This window comes from Narcine bancroftii, chromosome 1 (assembly GCF_036971445.1).
Source record: "Narcine bancroftii isolate sNarBan1 chromosome 1, sNarBan1.hap1, whole genome shotgun sequence".
In the NCBI taxonomy this organism is placed as follows: Eukaryota; Metazoa; Chordata; class Chondrichthyes; order Torpediniformes; family Narcinidae; genus Narcine; species Narcine bancroftii.
In genome coordinates this window covers 25236276-25258975 of record NC_091469.1, presented here as the reverse complement: position 1 = coordinate 25258975, position 22700 = coordinate 25236276, and the positions used below count along the sequence as shown (strand labels likewise).

The following is a 22700-nucleotide window of genomic DNA, read 5'->3' as shown; positions in this document are numbered from 1 at the left end:
TCCCACTGGAAGGGGATTATCACATGAAGGAGAAAGGAGTAGATAGATTTGCTGATGTGGTCAAGGGAGGTGGCGGAACTTGGAGGGGTGGAATGTTAGGACAGAATTGTTCTGCTGAATGGCTTATTGTGTAGTAAAAACAGAAACTGCTGCAGAAGATCACCAAGTTGGGATCTTTTGAGAGAAGAAGTATTGCTCTTTCAGATTACATTTGGGTGTAATCCGAATGTTGCGCTTGTTTCTGTAGTATACATGGGTTATTTGGTGTAAGATTTAAGGTGGTTGGCTTGGATAGAAAGAATAGTCCGATAAACTTGGGGGTAAAATGGGGGCACATGTCTCACTCACTGAGGTAAAGCTCTTGTCCATCTTTCTGGAGAAAGATGTGATGTATTGGATCATTCAGCAGGATGAGAATTCAACCCAGAAATATTTACTGAGTTAGAAAAACAGAAAATGCAGCAAACACTCAGCAGGCCAGGCAGTGTCTGTGGAAATGATATACCAGGTTGATGACTTTTGTGAAGGTTATTGTTTTGACGGATTTAAAGTTTTGTCATGATCGCACTGGCGGTGGCCAGGAAGTGCATAGCAGTTACCTGGAAGTCCAACTCGTACCTGAGCATTAAATGCTGGAACACAGAAATGCAGAGCTGTGTTCCCCAAGAGAAAATTACCTACAACCTAAGGAAACAATATGACACTTTTTTTGAAGGTTTGGCAGCCCTACTTAAACTGCATAGGGGCACAATTGTAGTGTGAACTGCCATGTCTCGCTGCCCTACCCTACCCTCCTAATTCACCCCTTAGTCAGTGGGGGAGTGGAGGTGGACCATCCTATTCTAACCAGGGAAAGCCACAGAAAAAGGAAGGCACCCTACGCACTGACAGCCACGACATGACAAATCCACAATCCCCCAAATACATGTTTCATACCTTTGCTGTGAGTGTCTTGGTTATTGTGTATAATTAGTTTGGTGCAAAGTGTTCAATGTTGGGGGGGGGGGGGGGTGGGAGGAAGAGGATATAAAAGAAGAACTCTCAGAAGATTGTATGAAATGTAAATAATGTTAATATTGTTGATAATGATATTGACAATTGTGGAGTTTGAGTGGAAAAATATAAATAAAATATTTAAAATTCATCCCCACCAGTCCCTGCAACCTCCTTGCGAATCTTGCCTGCATCCCCATCTGAAAGGCTATTGCCAGTAGTGCTGGCTTCCCTCAATACTGCATTTATTACATTAGCCTTGGTTTTTGTGGTCAGACTTCTTCAGTGGGAATCAAACATATTATTTTGACTTGGGCAGAAGTACTACTAACAGAGGCACAGCTGATACCTTTATAATGTGGCAAAGGAGAGTCAGTGGATGTTTACTTGGAATTTCAGAAGGTCTTTTTTAAAGTGCTGCACATGAGGTTGCTAAACAAGATGGGAGCCAATGGTACTGTGGGAAAGGTAGCTAATGGATAGAAGATTGGCTGACTGGTAGAAGGTGAGGTGTGGGAATATTGGGAGTCTTTTCTGGCTGGCTGCTCACTGTGGAACAGTGTGGTCCTGCTACTTCTCATGCTTTTTATAAATTATTTAGAATGTAGTCACTATCTCGGAAGATCTTTCCTGGAACCAACACACCAATGGCATCATGAAGAAAGCCTCTACTTCCTCAGGAGTTTGCGGAGGAGCTAGTGGAGTTGTTCAAGTGAACCGGTATGGACTTGAAGGGCCGACATGGCCTGTTTCCGTGCTGTAAACGGTTATATGTCAGAATTATTGGGTTTATGACCAAGTTTATGGATAATACGAAGATAGTGGAGGGATGGGTAGTGTTGAGGAAATTGGTAATCTGTACAGGGACTTTGATAAGTTGGACGGTGGCAGATGGAATACAGCATTGATCATGTACTTTGATAGAAGAAATAAAGCAGGAGTTAATATTCTAAATGGGGAGAGATTCAGAAAGCAGAAGTCCAAAGGGACTTGGGAGTCCTAGTGCAGATTCACTAAATGTTAACTTGCAGGTTGAGTAAGTAGTAAGGAAGGCCAATGCAATGTTTGCATTCAAGATGATTGGAATATAAAAGCAAAGATGTAATACGGAGGCTTTACAAGGCATTCACCAGACCACATTTGAAGTATTTCAAGCAGTTTTAGGTCCCAAAGATAAGGAAGGATGTAACTAGTGTTGGAGGTTTATAGGAGGAACATGAAAATGATCCTATCATTATCTCGACTCACGAGAAGAGTGCTTGCTGGCTCTGGGCCTGTAGTCAGAGAAGTTTTGAAGGATGATTGGTGGGGGGGGGGGGGGGGGAGGGAGGGGGGAAGGAATCTCATTGAAATTAACCAAATATTAAAAGGGCTGGATAGAGAAGATGTTTCCAGTTGTGGGAGAGTCTGGGACCAGAGGGCACAGCCTCAGAATAAAAGGACGTCCCTATAGAACTGAGATGAGAGGTTTCTTCAGTCAGAGGGTTGTGAATCTGTGGAATTCATTGCAATAGACAACTGTGGAGACCATCATTTGGGTATATTTAAAGCAGAAGTTGATAATTTCTTGATTAGTAATGATGTCAAAGATGATAGGGTGAAGGCAGGAGAGTAAGGTTGAAAGGAAAATTACATCAGCCATGATTTGAGTGGTAGAACAGACTCAATGCAGTGAATTGAGTCTTGTGGTCAACAGCCCAATATTTCTTCATGGCCACTCTTCTGCTTCTCCCCTATACCCATAGCCTTCTTGTCCATTCCTCTGTACAGCTATCTAGCTGACTTTTAGTTCTGTCTCTGCCGTTCACCTTAGATACTTCCTCTGGCAGCAAGTCTCACTTTCCCACCTCTTGAAAATGGCATCGGACCTCCAAGCTGTGGGAGATCCCATTTCTTATTTTGAGCAAAGTTTCCTGAATTAGTTTTTGCTCATATCACTCAATTCCTTTTGTGGTTGGATAAGCTGATGTCAGCAAAGGTGTCAAATCACTTCTAACAAGCTTTAAACACTTCCTACTTAATAGGGCTGAATAGACCAGTTCTATAGCTGAGGAAGGTTTATTCTTAGATTAAAAGAATAAATGGCAACTTCTGGAAATCCGAAACAAAAATATCTGAAAATGCACACTCGTTATCAGGAGAGAAGGAGATAAGTTAATATTTCAAGGATGTGTCCCTTTGATGGTTGTGACAATTAAAAATTGTTGAATAAACAATTCAGTTTGGTGCCTCTGTGCCTTTTCATTCCACAAGTACTGTCCAGCTAAGCTGTCTGAGTTGTGAAAAGACAAAATGCAGGAAACACTCAACAGGTCAAGCAGAAAAATAACGGAATCAACATTTCAGGTTCTGGACATTCTCACTAGTTTGATTCCTGTAGGCATGAACCCAGTGCACTTGTACATTTAACTGAATCAGCATTTTGTGATCTGTATGTTTGTATTCCTGATTTTCCTGCTCCAGGTTTAATGGTATTTTTAAAAATTTCTTTTTTAATATTTAGAGATACAGCACTGTAAAAGGCCCTTCTGGTCCATGTTGCCCAAATACACCCATGTGACCAATTAACCAACTAGTCCTGTACATCTAAGGAATGTGGGAGGAAACTGCAGCATCTGGGGAAACCCAGAGAAATACGGGGAGAAGGTACAAACTCCTTACAGACTGCATCAGATTTGAATCAGGGTTGCTGGTACTGTAATAGCATTGTACTAACTGTGTAATAGCATTGTACTAACTGTGGCTTGCTTCCTTGTTTTTTCTGAACTGTTCTCTTATAAATGTGAATGTTATTTTACAGGTGAAACTAACCTGTGAGTGATCATTCTTCTGCTCTGGCTTTGAATTGCTCAAAATTGTTCCTTCACTTGCTCGTTGCGTTCCTGCATCCCTGGAGGATCTCGCTGTACTCCTGGGAAGCTGGGAGAATCCTACAGCAAGTGTCTGCACAATAGCTTGACCATCAGCTGGGGTTTTGGGTCAGGAGGTCTCAATAGCAGAGAGCAATTCTGTGTGGATTCTGGGTTTATTGACACTTGATCTTTCTGCAGCTGGTGGGCTCTTTTAGGCCAAAATCAACAATAATGTGTTAAGTCATGTATATGTGAAGTGCTTAACCCAGGGATTTCTAAAAGTGCTTTAGTTTTGATTTGGACTGGGAGAGGCTGTTTTTTGTACAAATACTGCATCTAACCAATCTTATTGCACGGATGTGCACACCCATTCATGCAATATCTTGTTTCTCCTCTTGGTCCCGTGAACCCATTACCTCTGTTTGCTGTTCCACACTGGATCACAGATCATTAATGGGTCAGTTTTATAATTTTAAATCTTAATTTGTCTAACCTCTTGTCCCTTTGCCTCCTATTTCAGTAGTGCCTGCCAACCCTCAACTGTCATGCAACCCCTTCGATACAGGTCCCTTGCCCATCCCTTATTTCCTTCACTCCACTGCTGGCTGATGTGTCTTCAGTCATAGGATCCTAGACTCTGGATTTTCCTGTTCAAACCTTTGCCTGTCTTGGCTTTTCCCCTTCCCTTCTCTCCCTCATTTAGAACTGTTCCTTTTAAGTAACCCTTTGATTACCTGGCTAAAATATTTGATAATCACTTCTTGTTTTCCCCAAATGAATGCTGTTGAATATGTACAATTTGTTATTGCGCCAAGTACTCAAAGTGGCACTCCTAACCATAAGAAAGACTTTGTACAAACAAATATTTTAGTGACTTGATGGTGAGAAACCTCAACCATTAGAGTGAAAACCCACAAAACGACAGCTCACTGAACTATTTCTAGTGAGAGAGGTGGGTGGCTTGAAAGTTGCACCCAATTGAAGGAGTCGTAATAGTAAAGGCTTAGACTGTAGCTTGATGTAGAAATGCAGCAGTTTTCATGCAGAGGATGTGAGTTTATTTAGCACATCACGTTGAGAGTTTTGGGTTTATTTTCCATTTTTAAATGTGTGAGTGGTGGGATAAACGGATACTCCTATAGGATAGCACACTGTGTTTGAAATGTCTTTTTGACTTTTGCTGCAGGATAAAATGGGCAGAGAATGATGTGACGGGCCCAGAGGAACTCAAAACCCAGCAATAATAGAAATGGTTACTTAAACAAAAGTTACTTTTAAATTTCTTTAAACATAAAAATAGCATCAAACTTTAACTTATTTCTAAGTTCAGAAAAGCTCTTTGATTCACAGTCCAATCTCACTTCTCACTCCTCCAGGTTCACCGATATCAGGCAATTCTTGTACTGTGTACAGAATTTAACATTTATGAATCTTCACCAGGCTTTGGTACTTGAAAGGTAAATGGTTACCGCTCAGGAAAGTTCTTGTTGGTTTCAGAGAGAGATTTGTTGCTCGTTGGACACAAACTGATTCCTTCCGATCAGCCAATTCCGTGTCTCGCTGAAGAAATTTGCCCCATCTGGGTTTTTCAGCTGATAACCTCTTTCTTTCAGGTCACCATAGTGTTCCTTTTCTATTTTCCTTATCTCAGGTGAAACATTATACAGCCAGCCATCTCCTCTTGAATGGACCACAAGGGATTTGAACAGGCTGAACTAGGAACTCAACCCATCTTCAAAATGGGATTTCAAACAAGCTTCCAAAAGCCACTGCAGAAAACCAGCTGTCAGTCTGTCAGTCTGTCAGTCTGTCAGTCTGTCAGTCTGTCAGTCTGTCAGTCTGTCAGTCTGTCAGTCTGTCAGTCTGTCAGTCTGTCAGTCTGTCAGTCTGTCAGTCTGTCAGTCTGTCTGTCTGTCTGTCTGTCTGTCTGTCTGTCTGTCTGTCTGTCTCTCTCTCTCTCCCCCTCTCTGCTTGCAAAACCACCTGACCTTCCTAAAAACAGCAAATTGCCTTCAGACAGATTGCGGCACTGGACTAAATCTTCTGAGTCCGTTCAACTGTTGCTTTCCAAAACAATAATCCATTAAATGGACTTGCTGTGGAGTAATGGATTATTATTCACCTACTTGTGAAGTCCTTCAGCAAAGCAGTTTCCATTGTCTTTACAAAGACCCTGGGAGCCTGAACTGTCTGGCTTGAGCAGAGCTCTGGCATTTTAAATGAGATCAGTGTTGTGAGGTGTTTGTATCTTTTTGTGACCTAGCTTAAAAAAAACCTCACAATCTAACTCTCCTCCAAAAAAAAAACATCTATACATAATATAAAATATAACATATTCCGTAACAATGATGAGAACACACTGGAGAGAGGTGCTTTTAAAAGCTTGTATCCTTCTCAGGCAACCTCTTGGGATCAAGGAGGACTTACGTCCCTAGTGATTTTGTATGTGTTGGAATGATTGATGAAGCAGATGTGGGAATAGCGGAGCAAAATTGCAGGACATTTCAAAGTTCTCCAGAAAAAAATGATGTTCTGTAAAATTGACTTTTACATGTTTTATCTCGAGCCCTGCTCATCCTGTCCTCTAATCAATAACTAAACATGGAATGAATTGCACTGTGTACATTGAAATGGTCAGCTTTATCTTAGAAGTTGGCAAATAGGTTTTAAATAAACATTTTTTAAATTATAAAATACAAAATGAAAGCAAGAGCAGGCCATTCACCCCATTGAACCTCACCTATCAGGATCATAACTTATCTTCTGCCTTAATTGTGCCAGCTGGGTTCATGTAGTGATTAACACAATACTATTACAGCACTAATGAGCTGGGTTGGAATTTGGCACGGTACATTCTCCCTGTGTCCTGCACGCATTCCTCCAGATGCTCCGGTTTCCTCCCACTCTCCAAAACGATCTGGGTTGGTAGGTTAATTGGGTGTAATTGGGCGGCATGAGTTTCATAGGACAGAAGAGCCTTCAGCTGTGCTATATCTATAAAAATAATTTTTAAAAAATTAAATACCATTGTCCTTTTCTCTTGATTTTGTTGTTCTTGAGTCATTCCACAGGGCCAAGGATGACTGGCTTCCTTGCTTTGAGCACGCCTTTTACTCTGTCGCCCTGATAATAGAGCTTGTCTCTTTCAGGAGTCTGGTGTTAGCCATAGTATTAGTGTCACACATCATGATTTTCTAGAGCCTCCATGCTAGGTTGGCCTGTCCAAATACATGTGTAGGTCACTTGTGTATCCAGTGAATTTATAGGATTTAGTAGAGATGGTTTGTGACACTTCTCTAGTGCCTTGATCTGATTTGGGTCTCAGCAATGAGTTGGAGGGCAGGAATCGCTGCACAAAACCGAACCTGCTCCCTCTCTATTCCAGAAGATGTAATTCAAAAATAGTTTTTCCTAGTCAGGATCAGGTTGACTAGAGTTTCCATACCAGAGTAGCATGTGTGGCCTGATCTTCTGATTGAAGATTTAATTCTGCTCAGGAATGACAGCCATGGCTCTGTGTTGGCCATTTGCCTGAAAGGTAAAAGGTTCCTGATATAGGTTGCACTCCAGGGAAATTTCTTGGGGAGAACAGCGGTGGCAGAGTTGCTGCCTTTTAGTTAGAGGGGGTTCAAGCTGAGGTGGAGGATCCCATACCATTGATGTGAGGTTCGGTTCTCCCGTTGCTCTGGCCAACAATTCTCCACTATTGCACGATGGCAGGAACATCAAACCAGTTGGCTGTAAACTGAGGTTGTGGAATGTGTTTAATTAAGCAAAAGTCTCTCTCTTTATTTCTTTTACTTCTGCAACACAAAGTTTAATGCTTTTTTTAAAATCCCTTTGAAGAACTGGAACAGATGGTAGAGTTTCTTTTCAAGAGCTGTTGAAAGAGGTAACCTTTAGGCCTGCTGGTGGTTCCCAGAACGATACCCACAGGGAGTGTCAATGTAACTGCTGTTGCCTCTCTGGGGTCAGAGCGCACTCATTAATAACTGGCTTAATCTTGACGGGCTCTTCATTATGAAGTGCTTCCTCCTCACTGGTCAACTCAGATGCGCTTCCTTTTAGTGGAACACCCCTGCCTCCCTTTGCAAAGTGGCGTACAGGGACACAATCAGAGGAGCAGGTACAAAGCCCTTATTGTTCACAGCCACTTGTGAGGGGCTTTTGTTGAGAGATGCCCTGAAAGGGTGGCCCAGTGCATTCAGCACCAGATGAAAGAAATGCAGTCTAACGGAGCGTGGAAATTCAATGAGGTCTGTAGCCTCGGGGTCCTCACTATACTGCAGCATTGACTTCAGCAAATGGTAGCGGAGGGTCTGCTTGGAGCCTAATTGTCTGTTTTGTCTTGGCAGCTAGGTGCCAGCATGCAAGAGGAGAGAAGACTGCCCCAGCTTCCCCTTGCTTTCCCCCCAACACCCAATGGGAGGCCCTGCCGCTCCTCATCGGGTTACGCCCCTGGCAGAGTGATGCCTGTCCGGCCGCCTCCCACCCCCAGTGTGAGCGGCCACTCCGTGAAGTGGTCTTCTTCCAAGATGGAAAATCAATCCGCCTTTATCGCCAGAGGGAATGAGCAGTGGCGGGAGTCCGAGACAGTGAGGAGGAGGAGAGTGAAGAATAGTCTTGTGTGCGTGGGCATCTGCCTGGGAACATTTTTTATAGTGTTGGCTGTTGTGTTTGGCACTAAGCCCAGTTCCAAGCGAGATGGTAAGTGATCAATCAGGTATGTGATCCATGCAGGTTGTTGAGATAAGCTGCTGTCTCTACTGTGATTCTTACCCTTGGCTTCATGACCCTCCAAAACCTTCCATCCCTCCTCCTCACCCCTTACTTAGTAACCTCCTCCCAACAGTCGCACCTTCATGGCGTCTCTGCCCAGCTGTCCTGCAGCTCGATGCTTGCATGGGTCCTAAGCCATATGAACCTGTTCAGCTGCAGGATCACACCACTTGTTACACCATTGTCAATCTTTCCCAGGGCCAAGGCTTTTCCCCTTTCAAATACTGACCAATTTTCTTTTGGAAAGTTCCCAGTGCTTCTGCTTTCAACAGCTTTGCATGCAGAATCTTCTAGATCACTGTGCAAAGAAGGATTCTTCTCTCCACAAGTTGCCTCACATTAAAAGTTTATTGTATGGTTGCTGATCTCCTACAAGCTTCTCCTTGTTTACTCAGTGAATGTACATGTTATTTATATCTGTTCTGAGTTTCCTTTTAACCTTCTCTGCCTAATGATGCAAAATGGCTTCATCATTCTTGCACCTACTCCCTGCCTGTAATGACTAACATGAGCTTCCAGTTGCTTTCCCATTCCCACCTGCTCTGTCTGCAGAGTCGGCGTCAGTAGAGATCTAATGGGGAGGGGGGCATTAGGGTAATCGTGGGGATGGGGTTGGTGAGAGGCACAAACTGCCATTCGAGAACTTACTCAATGTTTGGGGGGGGAAGCGGGTGCCATGGACCTCCTCTGTCTGCCTCGCCGTCACACTTACCCCTCCCTCCGCCATTTCTGCAAATGCGTGCGTGGAGACAAAACCACGTGATTTATTTTGATGACACCCCCTCTGATGCAGTCCGCAACCCCTTAGTGACGCTAATGGTGTGGGTGGGTTTGGGGCACAATAATTCATTTGGGGGCGCATGGGCCACGAATGCCCCCTCATCATGCTGACCCTGTCTGGTTGTTGGCCTTCTTAATTGGCATTGTGCAACCAGAGTAAAGCTGAAGAACAAGGCCTTGTATTCCACTTGGGTACCCTACATCCTACATTGCCTTCAGCTGAATGGTATGAACGTAAAAATTTCCACTTTATTGTTTCCTGCACTCTCAATGTTCGTTTCTTGCTCCTACTGCTCTACCGAGATTCTACCTTCCTTTTGCTTACCTTTTCCTTTTCAATTCCTCTTTCCCCTCCCTGCTACCTTGATTCATTCATTCTTCCACCACCCCCAAAATCCCAATTCCATCTGCCGTTACCCACGCACCCATCCACCTGGGTTTCTTGGTCTACTTCCCCTATCCCCTTCCCCCACCTGCTATATCTGCTCATCATCCCTCCCTCATCTGGTTCCACTTATCACCTTCCAACTTGTATTTCTACCTTTATTCATTCCTCCTCCTCCCCCATTCCCCCCCCCAAAAAAAACTGGCTCCATCTGGCAATTTTTTTTCCTTGTCTGTCACCCATCTGTCTTTGTCTCATGCCCCCTGACCCCTTACCTAGCTGTGCCTGGCTATCATCTCCCCAATCACCTGATTCCAGCTTTTCAACCACCAGTCCAGCTCCTTGGTCACCTGTCCCTCTCCCCTCTCTACTGGCTACTTCCCTCTGCACTTATTCTAGAAGTTGCATCATTTCAGGCATGTGAATTTATTTATTTTTAGAGATCCTGTATCATTTTAGGCCCTTCTGCCCCACTAGCCCATGCTGCCCATATACACAAATTAACCGATTAACTAATAAACCCCATGTTTTTTTGGAGGAAATCTGAGCACCCAGAGGAAACCCACTCAGACAAGTAAACACCTTACAGATTGTGCTGGATTCGAACCTGCATTGCTGGCGCTGTAATAACGTTGTGCTAATCGTGCTGCCCAAACATTTGCATTCTTGTAATTTGTCTTTATGCAGGGTCTCGACCTGTAACATTGACCACCACAAATGCTGCCTGGTGTACTTAGTTCCTCTCGCAGTTTGTTTTTCTAACCGTTCTTCGCATCTCTGAATCCTTGGTGCTATTTCGATTAAACCAGCACTTGGATCTTTATGTCCTTCCTAAAGTTGGTTAACTTGAATTGGATACAAAACTGCATCTGAAGCCTTGGTTCACACCGAATTATTCATCTGCCTAGGGTATGATTATGTTGGACCTGATCCAAATCTGTTCATCATTTGCATGAAGTGGGCATTGTTGGGGAGGTTCCCACTTATTTCCCATCTATAGTTGTTCCAGAGCTGTGGCGGTGAGCCACTTTCTTGAACCTCTGCGGCCGTTATGATGATACTACTCTTTAAGTACTGCTGGGGAGGATAACACGCTTTAGACCTATTGAACATGGAAGTGTATAACATGGAAACTGGCTCTTCAGGCCACTATATCTGTACTGACCATGATGCCAATCTGAGATCACAGATTGAACATGGCCTGGATCCCTCCATCCCGCGGCTGTTTGTGTGCCAGTCTGAATCAGTGGTTATCAACCTTTTTCTTTCCACTCACATACCATTGTAAGTATTCCCTTTGCTATAGGTGCTCTGTGATTAGTAAGGGATTGTTCAAGATGGTATGTGAGTGGAAAGAAAAAGTTTGAAAACCACTGTTTTAATCGTACCTAATTGACTCGTTACGTGAATGGTTTCATAACTCCAAAGGAAATGGGCTAATGACAATTTTTCTCAAGCAAAATATTTCAGTAACAGTTGGGTCTCGAGCAGTGATTCTCAACCTTCCCTTCCCACTTACAAACCACCTTAAGCAATCCCTTATTAATCACAGAGCACCGATGGATGGCATAGGGATTACTTAAAGTAGTATGTGAGTGGAAAGAAAAAGGTTGAGAACTACTGGTCTATCATATCTGGTTCAATCACCTCCATTGACAGCGCATTCCAAGAACATATAACCATATAACCGTTTACAGCACGGAAACAGGCCACGTCGGCCCTTCAAGTCCGTACCGGTTCACTTGAACATCTCCACTAGCTCCTCCACAAACTCCATGCCAACTTTTTTAAAAAGTTGTCTCACAAATCTCATTTTACTTTGCCCTGTTTCAACATTTAGCTATACCCTCCAACATTTGCTATTTCAATCCTGGAGAAAAGATTCTATTTATCCTGTCAATGCCTCTCATAATTTTATGCTCTATTACAAGGTCACTCCTCAACCTCTGACATTCTAGAGAAAGAAACCTAAATTTGTCCACCTCATTTTACAGCTCCTTCTCTCCAATCCAGGTAGCATCCCAGTGAATCTCTTCTGCAGCTCTCCAAAGCCTCCATTTCCTTCCTGTTATATGGGAACCAGAACCGCATTCCAAATATGACACAATTCTGTTTTCAAATAACTGTACATGATTTCCTGACTTTTATACCCAATGTCCTGACTATTGAAGGCAAGTATGTGGTAAACAGTGTTTGTGAAAGACTCATGTGAGTCACCTTGTGCATGGATTGGCAGGGAACCTGCTGCTGGTGGTGTTTTCATGTGCTGGAAACCCTAGGCTTTTCAGAGATTGAAGGTTTTTAAAGTTTAGACATACAGCAGGCCATTTCAGCCCATGAAACTGTGCTGCCCAATTTACACCTAATTAAGCCCTGGTACATTTCGAGTGGTGGGAGGAAACCAGAGTTTCCGGGGAAAGCCCATGCAAACGTGGGGAGAACATATCAACTCCTTATAGACAGTGCAGGATTCAAACCCTGGTCCCGATTGCTGGTGGTGTAACAGGGTTGTGCTAACCGCTACGCCAACCGTGCCACCCCTTTAGTTTTGGTTTCTTTATCTAGTCATGGAGGATAGGAGTTTACTGGACTGATTCAGAAAGGATTGGTATGTGAGAAGAAGTTATGCTTGTATGTGCAGGCGGTTAGAGGAATGAGGGGGAATCTCCAAGAAAACATTTAATATTTTAATGGTACTTGATGGGCTAGGTATAGAGAGGACATTCCCTCTGGGCAGGGAGTCCTGAACCAGGATTACACTTCCATGATACGATGCACACCCTTTAGAAGTGAGATCAGGAGAAGTTTCTTCACCTGGAGGATGCTGAACCTGAGTTGGTCTTGACTACCAAAGCCAGTTGAGGCCAAATCATTAAATATAGAGTGCCTGCCATAATGTTTGGGACCATCCAATGAGTTTGGAGGCATTTGCTCGAACATGAGCAGATAAGACATTTCTATTTCCCTCAGAATTAATTTTGCTATTGCCATCAGCAGTGTGCTAAGATCTGTGGCAGCCATACATGCCCGGGCCATAACACCCCTACCACCCTGTTTCATAGATGATGTGGTATCCTTTGGATCTTGAGCATTTCCTTTACACCTCCACACTATGCTTTTACTACAGGTAAATATTGGTCTCATCTGTCTACAAAATGCCTTTTCCAGAATTCTGCAGGATCTTTCAATACTTCTTGGCAGGCTGTAATCTGGCCATCCTGTTTCTGTGGCCAACTAGTAGTTAGCAACCTGCAGTGTAGACTTTATTTCTTTTTCAATCATTTTATTGGTTTTTATAAAAATGCAGGACAATGCAGAAAAGAGAACAAAATTGAAAATACAATATCACGTATGTGTGTCCCTAGATAAAACTTCAAACGGTATAAACCTGGTTTCCCCCCCCCCCCCACTGCACTCCTGTATTTCTGTTCATGAGGATTTCTGTGGACATTAGTCATTGACGCATCCACACTTTCCTCCTGAAGATTGTACATTTGGGGATTTTTCTTCATTATTGTGAGAAACTGTCATCAGCAGGAGTCTTCCTTGGAAATTCAGTCCCTTTTGCAATAATCTTCTTAATGATATTCCAAACAGTTGAGTTTGGTCATCCTAAGGTTTGGATGATGTCCCTTACTGTTTTATTCTTGTTTTTCAACCTCATAATGGCTTCTTTGACTTTCATTGGCAGGTAGCAAAGGTTGGACAGGTCTATGGATGAGAAGAAGATGGAGGGTTATGGGCATTGTGCAGGGAGGTGGGACTAGAAAGGGGTGTTTGGTTCGGTGCGGACTAGAAGGGCCTAATGGCCTGTTTCCGTGCTGTAATTGTTATGTTATAACTCTGGTCCTCATCTTGAAAAGTGGCAACTACAGACTACAAAGGTGATCTAAAGCATAGAAGCAAGCCTAGCTCTGTTACCTGCACCAATGAAGCAATTAAACAACCTGAGTAATCACAAATACCCGTGAAGCCAAATGTCCTAAACATTATGGTGCCCTGAAATGGGGGAACTATGTATAAAAAGTGCTGTAATTTCTACATGGTCAACACAAAATGTGTACAAATAACCTTGAATAAAATCTGGAATTGCACTTTAATCAAATGTGAATTGTTTGATTACAATTTTCAAATTGTGGAGCACAGGGGCAAATATAGGAAAAAAGTGTCTTTGTCCAAACATTATGGTGGGCACTGTGAAGTGGGAAGAGATGTTTCTTAAAGCCAAAGAGATGAAGGATATGGTGAGAAGTTACAGAAGCTTTGAGCCTGCTCCTCTCATACAAGGGCAGTTCTTTTTCCCACAGCTTTCTGGCTCTTGAACTCCTGGCCCTACCCAAACCATAAATATTTCCAGGGCCACCTTGGATCTGTCTGCACAACTGACGCAGCACTTTTTTTTTTGCACAACTGGCCCACTATGAATATTTATTATGTATCTGTTTATTCTCTTCCTTTTTAAAATCTTGCATGTTGTGTGCAGCAAGTAAGATTGCCTAGCATCTGCACAGTGTAACAGTGTACCTTTGGATAAGACACTTAGAATCATAGAGTTTGACAGCACAGAAACAGGCCTTTAGGCCCAATATCTCTAGGCCTACCTAGTTGCCTTCCCAAGCTGGTCCTATTTGCTGGCAGTAGGCCCAATCCTTCTAAACCTTTCTTATCCACAGACCTAACTTCATCCCTCCCTCTGTCCCATCACAAGTTGTTAGTCATGATCATTTTGCTTGGTGGGATAGGTCCAGATGGCTCAATGGCCTACTCCTGCTCTCTTGTTTCTATGTTTGTAAGGCAGAATGCTTCTCTTCCAATAACATTATCTCCTTTCCATTTCCCAAGCAAGGTCCAGGTTGTGCCTGTGGGAGAGAGTGAATTTATTTCAAGGTTCTGCTCCACCATCCCCACACTCCTCCCCAGCAAGCATGGGTCACTTGGCTGAATAAACAGATATGAGGGGTAAAGCTTGTATCACCTAATTTGGGCATTGCTGCTTTTGGAAGCAGATTCAATGTGAGCATCTGAAAGGGAATGAGAAATCTATTTCAAGATGTGGGTTAGTGTACTGTTTAGCACAACCAGATTACAGAGCTAGCGACCCGGTGAATCCGGTGCTCTCTGTAAGGAGTATGTACATTCTCTCCATGTCCACCTGCTGCTCCAGTTTCTTCCCATGTTTCAAAGACGACCAGGGTTAGAAGATTAATCGGTCACATGGGTGTATTTGGGCAATATGGCCTTCTAAGCTAGACAGGCCTGTTGCTATGTAGCATCTTCAAATTAATTAAAATTAATATACTGAGGGAATAAGGAAGAATGGGACCATCCAGAGTTTGAACGAGCAGGAATGGGCTTGATGGGCTGAGCAGCCTCCTTGTTTATTAATCCATTATAACATAACAATTACAGCACGGAAACAGGCCATTAGGCCCTTCTAGTCCGCACCGAACCAAACACCCCTTTCTAGTCCCACCTCCCTGCACAATGCCCATAACCCTCCATCTTCTTCTCATCCATATACCTGTCCAACCTTTGCTACCTGCCAATGAAAGTCAAAGAAGCCATTATGAGGTTGAAAAACAAGAATAAAACAGTATATTTCAGAATCAATGGTGGAATGCTGAAAATAATAGATAAGACAAAATGTCAATTACTGGGGGAAATTTTCAAGGTGGTGGATTCTTGGGATGTTGAGATAGGTCTTTGTACAAAAGTGGAGATTGGGATTTGAAGCTTTCAATGCATAAGTCTGAGTGCATTGATTCCTAGATGAGCACATGGCTGTATGCTGATAAGCGGATCGTAAGTATAGTTGTGGCTAGTATAGGGGACAATGGCCTCCTGCTAAGGTGATTGGCAGTGCTCCTTCCAGCGGCGTTAAAACAGAGAGCAGGAAAGGAGGCATTTCAGCTCTTTGGAATGACACTTAACCCACAGACCTATAATTTTCTCCTTTCCAGCTAATTATTCCATTTTGAGCACAACGGTTGCCACCCATGACCGAGCACATACTTGGTCCCAGGAACTCGCCACTGCTTTTGTTAAGAGAAAGTTGCATTAGGTTACTGGCACGGTTAGCATTTCAGTTAGCACAAGACTATTACTGCACCAGTGACCTGAGTTTATATATCTCTTCATGTCTGTATGGGTTTCCTTTGGGTGCTCTGATTTCCTCCCACACTCCAAACATGTATGGAATTTGTAGATTTGTTGGTGTATTTAGGGCAGGGGTCCCTAATCATTTTAGACCATTGACGCCTTCATGGAATCCTTGAGCTCTCACCGACCCCTGGCTCCAAGGCATGAAATCTTTGGGGTGATTGGCAGTGGTGGGGGGTGGTGGTGTTGGACATGTACCTCCTTCTTCTCCACTCTATCAGTCCTTCGCTCTCTACTTATTAAGAGGCCAAAGCCAAATACAACATGGTGGCTACCAAGGCCAGTTCTCGTAAGAGGTTGGCCACCCCTGCCACAGGGGTGTCTATTTTCCATAGACACGCCCCTGCTTTCGACCACAAAAGTTCAATCAACCACCCCCCACCCCCCCGCGCCGCCATATATCAACCCCCTATCGATCCCCATGGGTCGATATCGACCACTTTGGAGACCCCTGATTTAGGCAGAGAATGTGTTTAGTGACTGATGTGGATAATTTGTTGCAATATTTCAGAGAACTGTCCTGATCACCAGCTGGGATTTACAAACTGGAATCCAGGTCACAATGACCAGAAGAAAGTCATCATCGGGAAGGGCCATAGGCTACGACTGGTTTCATCAGCTACTGTCCATTCCATTATCATTCAGGATGGAGGTGAGGTGGCAAACTCATTAAGTGTAGGCCTAAATTTTTGTAATCCGTTCTCTGGAGTGGGGCTTGAATAAACAGCCTTCTGATTCAGAGGTGGGTGGGCACTGATGGAGCAACAACAGTCTCTCCCCTGAGCTATCTTCTACCTCCTGCAATACAGCCCCTTCCTATTCCCCCAACTTTAGTCTTTAAAATATTTCAACTACCTCTTTAGTTAACATTTGCTATTCTTCCCCCCACCCCCCACCTTCCCCCATGTATCTCGCTGCTCCTCCACTCTGTACTCCGCACAGAGATGCAATCTGCACCAAGCAGGCAGACATTTCCCTGGTTACAGCAACAAGGTGATTAAGTAGAGGGGGAAATAATTTCAAGGCCTGTACTAATGACCTGAAGATCAGAGTTTAAATTCCACCACATTGCCATGACATTAAATCATGAAATAAAAAGCTAGCAGGATCCAAAAAAAAAAATGTTTTCTGGAAGTAAAATACAGCTGGCATACATTTAGTAATCTTTTTCTTAAAGTCACCAAACCAGGCATTTAGAAATTCACACCATTACCTGATGCTAGATTTTAAATGAAAAATATTCACATCATGATGGTGTGATCTAAACTACTTGGTGCAGAAGATTAAATGATGCTCCTGTGGAGTTGTTAATGGACATTGTTAAAGAAGAGGGAGAGATAGGTGGGTAATGCACAACAAAAGGTGTAACCTTAAAGTTGGAGTGGGGCAGATCACTGGGGTGGTCAGGAGGTGTAAATTGGGACTGGTTCACTTGCCCTTGACTGCTAAAAATGTCGTGGACCAACATAAAAACCTAAATTTGAAATTTGAGGCATGTTTGTTAAACCAGGGATATGTGGAGTGACTTTTAACTCGGCTGCCATCTAATGGAACAGTGGAACAAACTTGAGGGTGAATAATCTCCTGTTCCTCTCTTCCTCCAGGGCAAGTGACACTCTTCCCTGTCCTTTCTCTTGACCTCTGAGCCAATGGAACTGTAATCCCTCTGGCTCAAACACCTTTTGATTTTCAGCAGTCTGAGGGGACTGTCTCTTTTTGTGTCATTGCACAGGAGTGTTGGTCTTTTCCGATAGTGCTGATGGTTCCAAAAACATCTCCCTAAAGTGCAACTACATTCTGCTGAAGGACGGGGGCATGCTTCACATCGGTGCTGAGAAGTGCCCCTATAAATCTCGAGCCACCATCACTCTGCGTGGCCGATCTAATGAAGGAGAAGAAGTGCCTGGCTTCGGCAGGAAGTTCATTGGGGTGGATTCTGGGGGCTCATTGGAGCTCCATGGAGTTGCCAAGACATCCTGGACACTGCTGGCCAAGAGCTTGCCACCTTCCGGTCTAGAGTTCGGGTCATATGCTGAGATGCCAGCCACCCGAGGGCTGAACGTACGTGTGATCGATCAGGACACTGGGCAGGTGCTGCAGGCAGACCGGTTCGACACACACCAGTTTGCCAACGAAAGCAGACGGCTTGAAAATCTGCTGCGGACTCAAGACCCCGGCCGAATAATTGCCATTGCTGTGAGAGACTCTGCTGCCAAAAACCTCCTTCAGCATACCAAGAAAACCATTCAGGATCTGCTTGGTAGTAGACACGTACAGCATTTGAGTTACAGGTGAGATAAATAGGTTCTTGATTAGCCAGGACATCAAAGGTTATGTGGGAGAATGGATCAGTTCAATTGAATGGCAGGGCAGACTTGATGGGCGTAATGGCCTGTTTCTGCTCCTATGTCTTCTGGAAATGTGGTTGAATTACTCTTTCTTGCAAATCACACATTAAGGACAGTTTGAGGAATTTGCATTCAAGGTGTAATCACAATTAATTAACTTTTTTAGAATCCTGGTAATAGAAAAGCTACTTTACAGATGCAGGGCTCTGGGTTCAATGCAGACTTCCAATATTATCTGTGTGGGGTTTCCACACTTTGCCTGTGGCTGCATGGTTCTCCTCTGCTTCCCTCCCACATCCCCGGGATGTGCAGACCTGCCACTTAAGTGGCCACTGTAAATTTTGTTTGGTGCATAGCTGAGTGGTAGAATGTGGGGAGAATTGATGATAGGGCGAGAATTAACTGGGGGGAATGGGATGGCTTTGTGAACCAGCATAGACTTGATGGGCCAAAATAGGTTCCATCGTTAAGAAAAATGGAACATGGTTTAATTTCTAATGCTTTATCTAATTTTCTCCTCACATTGGAAAAAATACTGCAAAGGAGTGAAGAATAGAGAGATTTTGGTCTTCTCGTGCACTAGTAGCAAAGAAAATTAGCCGGCAAGTAGAGAAAGAAGTTCTGAGGGCAAATAGATTATTGGTCTTTGTTGCCAAGGATTCAGATTTAGGAATAGAGTATTATTACAACGGTGCAGCAAAAGCTGGTGAGACCGCACCTGGAATACAGTGAAGTTTTGATTTCCTCACCCAAGAAAGCTAATACAGGTGCATGATCCTTTATCCGGAACCCTTGGGGGACCATGTGTTCTGAATTTCTGATTTTTTCGGATTTGGGAAAGCCCACCCGAATTGTGCTGTCTATCCACCCCCACCTCCCTTCCAGTTGCCCGGCAGACTCCCCCAGCTGCCTCCCCCCGACCCCGGCTGCCTCCCCCCGACCCCGGCTGCCTCCCCCCGACCCCGGCTGCCTCCCCCCGACCCCGGCTGCCTCCCCCCGACCCCGGCTGCCTCCCCCCGACCCCGGCTGCCTCCCCCCGACCCCGGCTGCCTCCCCCCGACCCCGGCTGCCTCCCCCCGACCCCGGCTGCCTCCCCCCGACCCCGGCTGCCTCCCCCCGACCCCGGCTGCCTCCCCCCGACCCCGGCTGCCTCCCCCCGACCCCGGCTGCCTCCCCCCGACCCCGGCTGCCTCCCCCCGACCCCGGCTGCCTCCCCCCGACCCCGGCTGCCTCCCCCCGACCCCGGCTGCCTCCCCCCGACCCCGGCTGCCTCCCCCCGACCCCGGCTGCCTCCCCCCGACCCCGGCTGCCTCCCCCCGACCCCGGCTGCCTCCCCCCGACCCCGGCTGCCTCCCCCCGACCCCGGCTGCCTCCCCCCGACCCCGGCTGCCTCCCCCCGACCCCGGCTGCCTCCCCCCGACCCCGGCTGCCTCCCCCCGACCCCGGCTGCGCCCCCCGACCCCCGGCTGCGCCCCCCGACCCCGGCTGCGCCACCCGACCCCGGCTGCGCCCCCCGACCCCCGGCTGCGCCCCCCGACCCCCGGCTGCGCCCCCCGACCCCCGGCTGCGCCCCCCGACCCCCGGCTGCGCCCCCCGACCCCCGGCTGCGCCCCCCGACCCCCGGCTGCGCCCCCCGACCCCCGGCTGCGCCCCCCGACCCCCGGCTGCGCCCCCCGACCCCCGGCTGCGCCCCCCGGCTGCGCCCCCCGACCCCCGGCTGCGCCCCCCCACCCCCGGCTGCGCCCCCCGACCCCCGGCTGCGCCCCCCCACCCCCGGCTGCGCCCCCCCACCCCCGGCTGCGCCCCCCCACCCCCGGCTGCGCCCCCCCACCCCCGGCTGCGCCCCCCCACCCCCGGCTGCGCCCCCCCACCCCCGGCTGCGCCCCCCCACCCCCGGCTGCGCCCCCCCACCCCCGGCTGCGCCCCCCCACCCCCGGCTGCGCCCCCCCACCCCCGGCTGCGCCCCCCCACCCCCGGCTGCGCCCCCCCACCCCCGGCTGCGCCCCCCCACCCCCGGCTGCGCCCCCCCACCCCCGGCTGCGCCCCCCCACCCCCGGCTGCGCCCCCCCACCCCCGGCTGCGCCCCCCCACCCCCGGCTGCGCCCCCCCACCCCCGGCTGCGCCCCCCCACCCCCGGCTGCGCCCCCCCACCCCCGGCTGCGCCCCCCCACCCCCGGCTGCGCCCCCCCACCCCCGGCTGCGCCCCCCCACCCCCGGCTGCGCCCCCCCACCCCCGGCTGCGCCCCCCCACCCCCGGCTGCGCCCCCCCACCCCCGGCTGCGCCCCCCCACCCCCGGCTGCGCCCCCCGACCCCCGGCTGCGCCCCCCGACCCCCGGCTGCGCCCCCCGACCCCCGGCTGCGCCCCCCGACCCCCGGCTGCGCCCCCCGACCCCCGGCTGCGCCCCCCGACCCCCGGCTGCGCCCCCCGACCCCCGGCTGCGCCCCCCGACCCCCGGCTGCGCCCCCCGACCCCCGGCTGCGCCCCCCGACCCCCGGCTGCGCCCCCCGACCCCCGGCTGCGCCCCCCGACCCCCGGCTGCGCCCCCCGACCCCCGGCTGCGCCCCCCGACCCCCGGCTGCGCCCCCCGACCCCCGGCTGCGCCCCCCGACCCCCGGCTGCGCCCCCCGACCCCCGGCTGCGCCCCCCGACCCCCGGCTGCGCCCCCCGACCCCCGGCTGCGCCCCCCGACCCCCGGCTGCGCCCCCCGACCCCCGGCTGCGCCCCCCGACCCCCGGCTGCGCCCCCCGACCCCCGGCTGCGCCCCCGACCCCCGGCTGCGCCCCCCGACCCCCGGCTGCGCCCCCCGACCCCCGGCTGCGCCCCCCGACCCCCGGCTGCGCCCCCCGACCCCCGGCTGCGCCCCCCGACCCCCGGCTGCGCCCCCCGACCCCCGGCTGCGCCCCCCGACCCCCGGCTGCGCCCCCCGACCCCCGGCTGCGCCCCCCGACCCCCGGCTGCGCCCCCCGACCCCCGGCTGCGCCCCCCGACCCCCGGCTGCGCCCCCCGACCCCCGGCTGCGCCCCCCGACCCCCGGCTGCGCCCCCCGACCCCCGGCTGCGCCCCCCGACCCCCGGCTGCGCCCCCCGACCCCCGGCTGCGCCCCCCGACCCCCGGCTGCGCCCCCCGACCCCCGGCTGCGCCCCCCGACCCCCGGCTGCGCCCCCCGACCCCCGGCTGCGCCCCCCGACCCCCGGCTGCGCCCCCCGACCCCCGGCTGCGCCCCCCGACCCCCGGCTGCGCCCCCCGACCCCCGGCTGCGCCCCCCGACCCCCGGCTGCGCCCCCCGACCCCCGGCTGCGCCCCCCGACCCCCGGCTGCGCCCCCCGACCCCCGGCTGCGCCCCCCGACCCCCGGCTGCGCCCCCCGACCCCCGGCTGCGCCCCCCGACCCCCGGCTGCGCCCCCCGACCCCCGGCTGCGCCCCCCGACCCCCGGCTGCGCCCCCCGACCCCCGGCTGCGCCCCCCGACCCCCGGCTGCGCCCCCCGACCCCCGGCTGCGCCCCCCGACCCCCGGCTGCGCCCCCCGACCCCCGGCTGCGCCCCCCGACCCCCGGCTGCGCCCCCCGACCCCCGGCTGCGCCCCCCGACCCCCGGCTGCGCCCCCCGACCCCCGGCTGCGCCCCCCGACCCCCGGCTGCGCCCCCCGACCCCCGGCTGCGCCCCCCGACCCCCGGCTGCGCCCCCCGACCCCCGGCTGCCCCCCCCGACCCCCGGCTGCCCCCCCCGACCCCCGGCTGCCCCCCCCGACCCCCGGCTGCCCCCCCCGACCCCCGGCTGCCCCCCCCGACCCCCGGCTGCCCCCCCCGACCCCCGGCTGCCCCCCCCGACCCCCGGCTGCCCCCCCCGACCCCCGGCTGCCCCCCCCGACCCCCGGCTGCCCCCCCCGACCCCCGGCTGCCCCCCCCGACCCCCGGCTGCCCCCCCCGACCCCCGGCTGCCCCCCCCGACCCCCGGCTGCCCCCCCCGACCCCCGGCTGCCCCCCCCGACCCCCGGCTGCCCCCCCCGACCCCCGGCTGCCCCCCCCGACCCCCGGCTGCCCCCCCCGACCCCCGGCTGCCCCCCCCGACCCCCGGCTGCCCCCCCCGACCCCCGGCTGCCCCCCCCGACCCCCGGCTGCCCCCCCCGACCCCCGGCTGCCCCCCCCGACCCCCGGCTGCCCCCCCCGACCCCCGGCTGCCCCCCCCGACCCCCGGCTGCCCCCCCCGACCCCCGGCTGCCCCCCCCGACCCCCGGCTGCCCCCCCCGACCCCCGGCTGCCCCCCCCGACCCCCGGCTGCCCCCCCCGACCCCCGGCTGCCCCCCCCGACCCCCGGCTGCCCCCCCCGACCCCCGGCTGCCCCCCCTGACCCCCAGCTCCCACTTGCTGGAGTTTGGAGCTTTACGGATATTATATGTCCAGAT

General features: G+C 50.6%; 1 protein-coding gene across 6 annotated transcripts in view; it reads left to right on the top strand.

Moving 5' to 3' along the window:
• Positions 1 to 22700, top strand: part of cemip2 (cell migration inducing hyaluronidase 2) — a 124111-nt gene that overhangs the window by 25565 nt on the left and 75846 nt on the right. For 3 of the 6 annotated variants that reach the window (XR_011352611.1, XM_069922699.1, XM_069922673.1), the window contains exons 2-4: positions 8201 to 8552; positions 16460 to 16600; positions 17681 to 18239. Coding sequence is in view for 4 of the 6 variants with exons in the window: in XM_069922699.1 (XP_069778800.1) it covers positions 8213 to 8552; positions 16460 to 16600; positions 17681 to 18239 (1040 nt within the window). In the remaining 2 variants the exon portion in view is untranslated. Of the gene's footprint in view, positions 1 to 3618; positions 3640 to 8200; positions 8553 to 16459; positions 16601 to 17680; positions 18240 to 22700 lie in introns of those variants that run through there. The other 3 variants (XM_069922693.1, XM_069922683.1, XM_069922700.1) reach the window with 3 other exon arrangements.